This window comes from Neomonachus schauinslandi, chromosome 6 (genome assembly GCF_002201575.2).
Source record: "Neomonachus schauinslandi chromosome 6, ASM220157v2, whole genome shotgun sequence".
NCBI classification, from domain to species: Eukaryota; Metazoa; Chordata; class Mammalia; order Carnivora; family Phocidae; genus Neomonachus; species Neomonachus schauinslandi.
Window position 1 is genome coordinate 48,357,307 of NC_058408.1, and position 12,156 is coordinate 48,369,462.

The 12,156-nt window shown below is 38.5% G+C and overlaps 1 protein-coding gene across 2 annotated transcripts in view; it reads right to left on the reverse strand.

Moving 5' to 3' along the window:
• The window catches only part of RASAL2 (RAS protein activator like 2), a 350,264-nt gene that overhangs the window by 30,798 nt on the left and 307,310 nt on the right, over nucleotides 1-12,156 (reverse strand). For both annotated transcript variants that reach the window (XM_021682604.2, XM_044916396.1), the window contains exons 6-8: nucleotides 3,999-4,152; nucleotides 2,004-2,102; nucleotides 904-1,458 (exon numbers count right to left, since the gene is read on the reverse strand). In XM_021682604.2, the coding sequence (XP_021538279.2) occupies nucleotides 904-1,458; nucleotides 2,004-2,102; nucleotides 3,999-4,152 (808 nt within the window). The remainder of the gene's footprint in view (nucleotides 1-903; nucleotides 1,459-2,003; nucleotides 2,103-3,998; nucleotides 4,153-12,156) is intronic.

Consider the following 12,156-nt stretch of genomic DNA (forward strand, 5'->3'; position numbering starts at 1 on the left):
TAGAAAACTCAAAATTATAATCAAAACTTTCAACTACAAAAATGATAATCAGTAGGAAGGCATTTAGATAAGGGACTGTAGATTGAATATACTGATATATTATTCTGATTTGTATCATGAAATCTTAAAAGCACTTACTTTTATTGTTTGGTTCTAAATAAATTATTCTAACTGTGAACTCTAGATCTAAAATACAATTTTACCGTGATCCATTTGCATACAATATAATGAAGACTCAGCCTAGCGAATATGCCTCACAGAGATGGTAATTATCATAGTTTAGGCTGATCAAAGACTATCAGTTGGTTGGTTTTCTTCACATAATTAGCATATTTCTCTTTTTCCATCTTCCTGAATTTTTACTTCTATCCAGGATGAAATGAGGTTAAGATTATCATGAAACAGCTACTAATCAATATCCCTTGGTATTTTAATTCCATGAAGACTCTTATTGATGCCTACCGGGCTTCTGGAATACCTCCTTCTGTGACTAGGGAATAGAGTCATCAGTTAATCTTAACTTAAAGTATAGCAAGGAGTATAACCATCATTCAGCACACTCTGGAACTAATCTTGAACACACTGTGGGATTAGCACACCAATGGTACCATTTCTTCTGTCAGACAATAAAGAGCTCGCCCTGGTATCTATGTTTCATGCAAATGGACTTTAAATAAATATCTGCTTGTTTCTCCATGTTACTTCCTTGTTTTATAATCCCCAATCCCTGGATCTACTACTACTACTACTACTAGACTTCCTTCCTAATTTTTTTTTTTTTTTTTAACCAATAGCAAAGCATACTTCTCCAATCTGGATCTATACATGAAACATAGTATATATGCTTCTTCATAAAAGGTAGGGAAGAGATTTTGGCTAATGCAGCCCTCCTTTTCCACTTACCTTGGCTCTGCCAGTACTCTGAAGAATGTGCACTAAGGCACAGGCCAACTCCTCCTTATTTCTCACACTAATTACTGGTTCAAGGACAGAACACAGCATGGTGTAGTTGCTGGTGACAAATTCTGCAAATTCTTTGTATTGCTCCATAGGCAGAATGGTGATAGTTTGGAAACGTGATTTAATCCGAATAGAAGGTCCTCCTGTCTTTCCTTTGTTGGGTGTAGGGGTACTCACTGGATACCACTTTTCTACAAATTGGCGACCAGTCACACTGGCAGTGGGAATGTTGACTAGCCCTACATAATTATTCTTGTCTTTTTTCTTCTTTTTTTCCACATCTTTATAAATGTGAACTGTGATGCTATGAAGAGGTGGAAGGCTGTAGAATTCAAAATGTTCACCCCAGAAAATATTATCTGCTTTGGTCTTGCTGGTTGTACGAGCAAAGAGGGTATCATCAAGGCACAGTTCACAGAAATATTTCTTTTTAGGGGCAAGGTCCTTGGCTTCAATGATCCATAAACGAAGAACATTTTCAGCTCGTCTGCAATTGTCCTATAAAAAAGCAACAAAGTAGAGTTGGAAAGCTGAAGTCCCAGAAAAACAACATTTTCCTTTTAAAGTAGGTGATACTGACCAGGCACTTTATTAAGGGTAGTCATTAAATAATGAAAGGGATTGCTTTCCCTTTGTTCAGGATAATAGCAAGCTCTAAATAAGAAGATATTAGAATCTTAGCCTCATACACTCAATTTACTTGGGTTAAAAAAAATATCATCCTGTAATGTAAGTTCTAATATAGCCAGTCTAGTAGCAACTGGCCCAGTTTATGCAAATAAAAGAAGAGATAAGTAGTTAAGAAACTAGTGTTCTAGTCCCACTTCTGTCATGCACCAGCTTCCGACCTGGGCACGTGATGTAACTTCTGAGTCTTCTTACCCACACCGGTAAAATCACAAAAATATCTGCAATAAGATTATTTTGAGTGTAAAGTGGCATAACACGTAAATAAAAATTAAGGTGTGATTGCCGCATTTATTTTCTATCAACTTACTGCTTACAGAGTTAGACGTTTCTTAGACACTCAAAGCCACTGTTACCTTATTTGGCTGAACTGTCCTACGAAGGTTTTCCATCCACTTATCTCTCTCTGAAGCAGAGTTACAGCTGAAGCATTTACTTCCACTTAAGTACGTAACCTTCAACATAAAGATTAGAGATAAGGAAAAGGAAACAGGGTTTGGGGGCTCTATTTTTGTAATTCTATCATTTATGAGTTAGGAATATGCTATGAACCCAAATCATAACACACAAAATGGAAATGATATTTGGTAGTTCTGTGATATCTCTATTCTACATCTGCATCTACTTTTTGTTCTCTCACGTAGGGAGCATCCGCACTCATTTCCGGGTAGGAGAACAAAAACCATTGAGAATTCAGGTCAGGAAACTAAAACTGGCCTTTGGTTCGGAAAGATCAAAAATTAAAAACCTTCCAGGCTTGAAAACAAATACACTCAATCCTGAGTGAATTAACAAAATAATAACTGAAAATGCAAGAGAGCCTCTAAAATAGCTTGTCAAATTTCTTGGGACTGCCTTCGCTATAATATTACAGAAAGGGTACTCCATGAAAGTGAGAAGAATTAGCAGTACTGAATTAATGTTTTGGAACCCATTTCTCCTCCACTAGGCAACCGGCTTGTTCATTTCCAGTTACCGACCACTATTATCGTTGTCCTTTAAAAATGAACTATGCTCTTTATATACTTAGCACCTAACACTGGGCCTGGTACACAGCCTGTTGAACTGAGCTCCACAAATAGGGAAAATCCACGTGACTTTTGTAAAAAAAGAACACCAATAACTGACCTGTTTGAATATTTCGAGTATGCTCACATATTAACTCAATCTATGGGTACAACCTAGTGAATCAGATCAGATTATGTGTACTGTTCAGTATGGTAGCTACTAGCCACATGTGGCTAGTGAACACCTGAAATGCAGCTAGTCCAAAACGAGATGTGTTGTAAACGTCAAATAGACATCAGCTTTTGAAGACTTAGCTTAAAAAAAAAAAAAAAGAATGTAAAAAAATCTCATTGATAATTTTATATTAGTTACCTGTTAAAATGATGATATTTGGGTTTAATAAAATTTTCGATTTTAGATTACATATTTGGCTAGCATTATATTTCTGTTGGACAGGGTAGATCCATAAGAACAGGGGTCAAACACCTTTCAACTCCTACACGATCTATCACAGGATTCGTATTAGTCACTTAGTAAGTTCATGTTAATTAATTAAATCTTAACCCTAACAATCATACATACATACATATATGTAATATAATATATATGTATGTATACGTATGTGTGTGTGTATTTATATGTAGTTTTACACTTTAAATTACAAATGGTCAATTGTGTATATTTAGTTTGGGAGGGAGAAATTACCTTATAAAAAGTGATGGTCATAATTTATTGGTGAAGAGCAATTTATTCATTCAAGAAATTAGGTACCTGCAATGTGCCAGGGACCGGGCTGTGTGCAGGGGATTACAAAAATAAATAAGACACAGCCTCAGATCTTGAACTGCCCAGGTTGTAGTTAGAAAAATTATGGTTTTGGGTTAATCTTCTCAAAGAATCATTAAAATTGGGGGCTTAGGTTTTCAGGAGAAAGATAACACAGTGGGTGATATCTTTATCAAAACTAAAAAATTATTGAACATAATAAAAAAATAAATACAAGAATAAAAAATGTTAAAAAAGGAAAAAAAATGAAAAAATTAAAATACCAACTCAGTTAAGTTATTGTTAGGCTTGTGACCTCTGCCGAGAATATAATAAGAACCCATTTATTTTGAAAGCAGACTAGGCCAAAAGGATTGAGAAGCCATCATCAATAACTTTAATGACCAATATAATTAGATTAATAGATTTCCAACATTTTCCTATAAGTAGGCAATTTTCAGCAACTGAAAGTCACTTAAGACGATCAAATCATCAATACCATAATAATGAAATCATAAAATTACTGGATAGAAAATGTTTGGTGTTTAACCTCTCTTCCTTCTTTCTATACTTTTTACCTCAAAGCAGAAGTCTTGTCCAAGGACGCTACTATGGAGAGGTTTCACTGATACAGGCTCTCCTCTGCCAAGATCCAGACATTCCACTGCACTGCAAGGGCTCAGCAAGGACTCATGGGAACGTGACTCTTTTAGTTTAGGCAGACCACGAGCCCTAAAAGTAGAAAAAGATATTTTAGACAGTGTAACTACTTGGCCCACAAGAAAATGAAGGACTAATGCACTGGAAGCTAACAACAAATGTATAAATTCCTAAGGGAAAAGGAAATAAGGAGCAAATTAATAGTTAATCCATAATAATAATAATAGTAGCCACAGTCACATGGCACATATAAACCACATATGTATTTGTGTGTGTACACACATATACACACTTTTTTTTTTCAGTACAACACAAAAACATATTATAACTTTACCAGTCTCAAGGGAGTTCAAAAAGCTCCACTACGGACATTGTTTTTATCCTCATTCCTATCTTTTTTTTTTTTTTTTAAAGATTTTATTTATTTATTTCACAGAGAGAGACACAGCGAGAGAGGGAACACAAGCAGGGGGAGTGGGAGAGGGAGAAGGAGAAGCAGGCTCCCCGCAGAGCAGGGAGCCCGATGCGGGACTCGATCCCAGGACCCCGGGATCATGACCTGAGCTGAAGGCAGTCGCTTAACCAACTGAGCCACCCAGGCGCCCGTATCCTCATTCCTATCTTGAAGATGAAGAAATACATACTATTCAAGGTAGCTTATATATTCTTTTTTCATGCAAAGGTATTATCAAAAGACATGTTTTATTTCTTTCCTTCTTTTTTTCACGTTATAGCTTGAACCTTTTCTCTCCTTCACAAAATAGTAGTGGCTGAACCCTCATTCTGTTTCTTTCTGCTTTGGCAGAATAAACACACTCACACACAGAGTCAAAGCCAAACTTTTCAGCACTAGACCCTGCCTTTCAAAAGATCTGATTTCCATCTCAATGCGGAATTCTTTTCTGGCAAGCATTTGGTCATATCCATGCTTTACTGTACAAACATGAACAAAGAATAAAACGCCCGAAGAAACCTCCCACCCTCAAAAGAAATGTTCAAACTCTCATCTAGAAGAACAAATCTTTGTCAACAACATTCAGGCATCCTGACCGATTCTGTTTCTCAGTTGTTTATAAAATTTTTTTGTTGTTGTATTTTTTTTTATTTTAAATTAACATATAATGTATTATTTGTTTCAGAGGTACAAGTCTGTGATTCATCAGTCTTACACAATTCACAGCACTCACCGTAGCACATACCCTCCCCAGTGTCCATCACCCAGCCACCCCCTCCCTCCCACCCCCCACCACTCTGGCAACCCTCAGTTTGTTTCCTGAGATTAAGAGTCTCTTACGGTTTGTTTAAAAAAGAATGTTGGGAATGACTCCTGCATGACAGGAGCTGGCCCCTCGCTGCCTTCCAGCTTGGGAAGAATTAACGAAGTCAAATGATATCAAGTAAAATATTCTTGGATCCAGAACTGGATAGCCAAGCAGTTTTACTCAGTAATTACAGAATTTATTGACTAAAATACCCAGAGTTAAATAGATATATGTTTCGAGTAGAACTACCCAGGAATAGGGATAAAAAGAAATGCCTGTGTAAAGACATTTGTTTTTGGAAAACACATTAAATAAGGAGCTTCACTTATTTCCTTGAAACGACTACGTTAACATTAATATCAGAGTGGCTTTTGGTTAAATTATAAAGCAATGAGATACAGGAAGCGAGCACTAAAGGCAGCTCTTTGCCTTTTGTTTCCATTCTCACACTGTTTCATCAAGCTCCATACAGTAAGAAACACCTCAAGCAGTAAGACGTTGCATCCATTCTTCTTTCCACACACATGAAAAACAACTACCATTTAATGTTTACACTGAAAAACATGGGTTCTGATACTCAGCAGCCTTTCTAAGGTCAAAAAGCCAATATGTGTATTTCCCATGGATAATACAAAGCATGTACGAAAGGGACAAATGCCACCGAATGTTTTGTACATGAAAATATAACAAGGTGACATTTCTTTCCCTTTGTCCTCTTGGACAAGACAATGACATGTTATATACTGCAAACACAGCACCGCAACTCTAACTAAAGGCTACAACAAATTTTACTTTCATATAATTACCATATAACCTTTCTCAGTATGTTTCATAGGGAGCCAGTGGAGCGAACAGGGTACTGCAATGTTTTTGAAACACATATAAAACAATCATTGCAGCCCCTTTTTCCCAGCAAGAGCTAAGGAAAGCTGCTCGTGCTCTGGGAAGGAGCCTCCCGATAGGAAAGATGAAGGCCTATTTGAAATCGAAGCAGGTCTGACAAAGGGCTTACTTTTATTTTGAAAATTCTCAAGGAAAATATTCTCAAAACAGAAATTAATTTTGTTTTCACCAGAACAAACGCCTACCTACATGAAGCAATTGTACAGCCACCCAGCAGCGCAACCCCAAACCATAGCGGAGCCGCATGTCCCGGCGTCGTGAGGCACTTTCTGCGCTACCTCAGACAACAACTCTCTGCTTAGGAGACAAGAACCAACAGAACAGACTTTCCCTGCTGCCTCCGGTGACTGATAACATCTTTGGATAAATGTTTTCCAGGTGTAATTTCAAGTCTCCAATAGAAGTCGAACAGAAACCCAAACAAGGCAACATGAAGTCATCTTCCAAAGAGGCAGCGGGATAGGTAATATTCCTTCTTCTCTTCCTCAGGCTGCATCCAGCCAGCCCCTCAGGTAACACAAACAAGGTTCTGGGCTCTAGGCTGGGCCTGTTGCCATGGTGCTCCACCTAGAAGGAGAGCAGGGCTGGGAGGCAGCAGGGAGAAGCTATCGTTTGAAGGACTCGGGAGCATGCTCTGCGAATGTGACCATTTTAAGACAGGAAAGAAGGAATGGCAAAGTCCCTACTCATTTCCACTCAGAGTTTCTCAAAGTCAAAGGCTGTAGGAAAAAAACAGAGGCAACTCTGCGGGTGGAGGAGAATCTCTTAACTCAGGGACAAATCTGAGCTTTGGCTCGCCTCCTCCGTGATTCCCTGCCCTCCACTAGAAGGTATTTGCTACATCCCACTTGCAAGAACAATCTTTCTCTCACATCTGTTCTATTTCTTTTGCAGTGTTTACCCTAGTTTAGTGTCCCTAGATATTATTTTATATTAACTTATCTGGATTACACAATTTTTTTAAAAGAGAAAATTGGATAAAATTCTTATTCACTGTATTTCCAATGCTGAACAAATTTCATTTCAATTCGATACTCACGTCTAACTTCCAAATGCAGCCATCAACAGATATTACAACCAAGACATCTGGAATTAGAATTCAAAACTTCTCCTCGGTATTGAAATTGCAATTATTAATATGTAGTTCAGAACCTCCTATTGTTCAGCACATACGTACGTGTGTATACACACATGTACACCCTCACACCCATGAATTGAACACCAAGGTCACTAGGATGTTCAACATTACTACTGAATAAATAAGCAAGCCCTACCTCTTTGGGAAGAAAGTCTCCGGGAAGACAGAAGTAATTCCCAGAGAAGCAGGATTACAGTAAACAGGAAGATCAAGCAGCCTGGGAATGGCTTGAGGTTGGGGGAAGGTATTATCTGGGTAAATATTTCTATGTAATAGCATTAGTAACTCAAGTCCCCTCTAAATCATGTTTACCTCCTCCTGTACCTTCATGTGAATGGATTTTTCTTAGATCTTCTAAGTAGAGAGTTTTAACAGCCCTGTATGCCACTGCAGGTACTTCTCTAATGTAAAGCAGAACGTGGATTTATTGAGAGAATAATTTGAGTTTAAAGCCATTTTTCCCCGTCCAGTCTGACAATGGCCTTCATCAAGGAACCCAGCCTTGAAAAGTGAACCTTGCAAATCCCTTGACGACTAGCCACGGTTCTCTTCCCACCACCTGCACTTCTACCCCCAACCCCCATCATCCCAAACACTATGTAAGAATAATTCAGGGCTCCAATATAATTATTTCTTGGTTTAATTGGGAAACTGCTTTCCAGAAGCAATTTTACTTTCAGTTAAGGAACACCATATTCTTTACATTTTTGTTTTAAGGTGAGCAAACAACCTTGATTGCTATGTAAATTCCAAGGCCTCTAGCAACGTGATAGGTAAGGGTTAACAATCTAATTGCTTTGCTGATGAAGATTACCTGCTGCTTCTGACCTATTTAAGAGATAAACTACAAGACAAGAGAAGCCTTCAATTACTCACTACAGTAATAAGTATTCCGTTGCTTTAACCCACATCCCTATCTTAAAATCAGTCTTAAAAGAAAAAAGTGAAGGGTTGGGGGATGGGGAGCCAATACACACACCACTGGATAGACTGATAGAAAAAAAAAAAAAAGGAGTCAAAGAACTCTGATTAGTGTGATGTTAAGTAAAACACAGCTGGATTTTCCTCAGCATAACCATTCAATTTTTTTAAAAGCCATATTTCCCCCAAAGTGCCAATGGTGCTTGGATGTGTTAGCTCAATCCACCACGTGTTTACAGATTCAGTTCCAAATCATCCGGGAAACTTTTAATTAAAAATGCTTATTGCCACACAAAATCCTGCACGCCAGCGCAGGTGAATTTCTGCTGGGCTTGGCAGTTATGATTCCAGATTGCTTCACTGAATTCTTGAAGAAACAGCTCAGCCATAAGGTGGGTGCAGCAATCTATGCTTATATTCACCAGTATGTATTCCCAAGGCACTTTACCTTGTTTGAGAATTTCCCAGGTAGTAACTAACGAGATTCAGTATCCTAATACTCTACCAATAAATATGCATAGGGTCCAATAAGTTTTTAAAAATTGCATCTGAGATCTCACTTTGGGAAAAATGTGGCTTTACGTGCACCCTACATTTTATTGTTTTTCGACCTGGTAGATCTATTGAAAAAGCAGATCTTTCCCTGTACTATAATTTTAAAGATTTCCTCCCTTGGACTAAAAAACAACAACAAAGAAGAAATTAGAACTCATTCACCAGAATTCTAGTGTGGACTCAGAAGAATGTCCTCCCTGAGGATCCTAGCTGTACTGATTTATCTGCTGCAGTTAAAGCCAGTCCCTCCTGCTTAAATTACTCACTGATTTTTATGTTAGCTTTAAAAAATATACCACACAACCACTCACACAGAAAGCTATTTATGGAAACATGACATATATTGCTGATCTTCCCTTTCCCTACTCTCAGCCTCTAGACAGGATGGTCTAATGCGCCCAATTGCTAATGGCAAAAAAGGATATTTGTCAGCCTGAGCTGTCACTTAAAACAAACAAACTCATGGTAAGGAAATTTATCATCATAGACAAAAATGACATTCAACCTATTTTGGTACATATACATGTATACATGCAGTGAAGAAAGACACCAAAGAAAGACAAGATCATAAATATTAAACATGTTTAGGAGGGCAGAAAACTCATCTAACCTCCAATATGACAGACATTAGGAACAATCCCTTTACAGAAACTGTACCAAAAAACAAACAAAAAAACAAACCAAACCAAAAAAAAAAAAACCCAGAAACTGTACCATACTGTAATATACCTATTACTTTTTTTTGTCCTTAAATTGCAAATGGAATAAGATCTACCAGTGCCTATTAAATTAAACACAACTATACTGAATTTTTAATACCCATGAAATGATGTGGAGAAAAGGGAACCTTCTTACACTGTTGGTGGGAATGCAAGCTGGTGCAGCCACTCTGGAAAACAGTATGGAGGTGCCTCAAAAAGTTGAAAATAGAACTAGCCGATGATCCAGCAATAGCACTATTAGGTATTTGCCCAAAGGATACAAAAATACTGATTTGAAGGGATACATGCACCCCCATTTATAGCAGCATTATCAACAATAGCCAAATTATGGAAAGAGCCCAAATGTCCATTGACTAATAAATGGATAAAGAAGTTGTGGTGTATATACACAATGGAATATTACTCAGCCGTAAAAAAAAAAAAAAAAAATCTTGCAACAATGTGGACAGAGCTAGGGAGTATTATGCTAAGTGAAATAATTCAGAGAAAGAAAAATACCATATGATTTTACTCATATATGGAATTTAAGAAATGAAATAGATGAATGTAGGGGGGTAAAAAAGAGAGGAAGGCAAACCATAAAACAGACTCTTAACTACAGACAACAAACTGAGGGTTGGGGCGCCTGGGTGGCTCAGATGGTTAAGCATCTGCCTTCGGCTCGGGTCATGATCCCAGGGTCCCGGGATCGAGCCCCACGTCTGGCTCCTGACTCGGCGAGGAACCTGCTTCTCCCTCGCCCTCTGCCTCTCCCCTGCTCATGCTCTCGCTCTCTCTCTGTATCTCTCTGTTTCAAATGAATAAATAAAATCTTTAAAAAAACAAACAAACAAACAAACCAAGGGTTGCCGGAGGGGAGGTGGGCAGGGGATGGGCTAAACAGGCGATCGGCGTTAAGGAGGGCACTTGTTGGGATGAGCACTGGGTGTTGTATTTAAGTGATGGTTCACTCAATTCTACACCTGAAACTAATATTACACTGTATATTAACTAACTGGAATTTAAATAAAATTTGAAACAAACAAAACCAACTAAACCAAACCATACTCACAAAAACTCAACTAACATACTTAATAAAGAGTGATTGGAAAGACTAATAACTTTTCTCTTTCTCCAAATTAGGTTAGACTTTTAGTCTCATTATTGCCATAAATTAAATATGGGTGAAAGGGATATAAATGGGGAAAAACTGGTGGAATTCAATGACATTTACTTTTTACTCATTCTTAAACTCATGACTATTTGCTTTCCCATTACTTTCTCCTTTGGTTGAATATGTATGTATGACCCCCTCTATCCATCCAACAATTACTTGGTGCACATTATATGTCAGGCACTGTACTAGAGGTAGATGCAAGGAATACAAAAGTGAAGAAGAAAGGCATGGTCCTTGTACTCACACACAGTTTACAATCTAGTTATCCATTACAATACAATGTGATAAGACCTATGAAAAAGGATGCGAAAGAGGCTCTGTGAGCATTTAGCAGGGGCGCTGGATCTTAACTGGGGATTCAGAGAAACTTTCTTGGAAAAAAAATAATGTGAACCTATGACCTCAACTTAGCTCCATGCAGACATGGAGGTGCAGTTCTAGAGGGAATGGCTAGCCTGAGAGAAGGCCTGTGATGAAAGTATACAAGTCTGGGGTGTTTGAGGAATGGACGAGAATTCAGCACTGTGGCTCTGGTGCAGTGTGGGTGAGCACAGGGGCTGAGAGAAGAGGGGTGGGGAATACTGAGGCTTAAGAGCTACCATGATGGGACTTGTAGTAATGTGGGTGCTTCAATTTGATCAAAGGCCTGTGGATGGACATAGAAAAGTTTTGGGTGGTGGAGGGGGAACAACATAATCAGATGTGCCTCAGTAGGAGTACTTTGGCTAAGGTGTGGAGAAAAGAGGGGCACATGGAGAGGGAGAGAAAAAATGGAACACCTAGAGACTAAGTTCACAGATTATGGCAGTAACCTCAGTCAAGATCATGAACTACAGATTAGCAGAAGTGGAAAGAAGTGGATGGATTTGAGAGAGAATTAGAAGGTCAATAGGTCTTAATGATGGAATGTTGGAGCCATCAGGGAGAGGGTAGAGCCAAGGATGAGCCCCTGGGCAGAAAGATGGTGATGTCCTTTACAGAGATGGGGAATGAAAGGCAACACTTGTTGAGGTGAGGGTGGAAACGAAATCAAGTTACATACAAGGTAAGTTCGAGGTTTTTCTGGGTAGATGTTTGCTGTAGACTGAATGTTTGTGTCCCCCCCCCGCCTCCATTTATGTTGAAATGCTAAACTCTAAGGTGATAGTATTTGGAGGGGTGACCTATGGGAGGTGATTACATAATGAGGGTGGAGCCCTCATGAATGAGATTTGTACCCTTATAAAATAGAACCAGGAGAGATCCACTGCTCATTCCCCCCATGTGAGGACACAGTGAAAAGGTGGGACTTTTGAATCAGAAAGCAGGTCCGGACCAGACACCAAATCTGCCCAAGGCTTGATCTTGAACTTCTCAGCCTCTGGAACTGTGAGAAATAAATTTCTGTTTATTATAAGCTACTTAGTCTATGGTATTGTT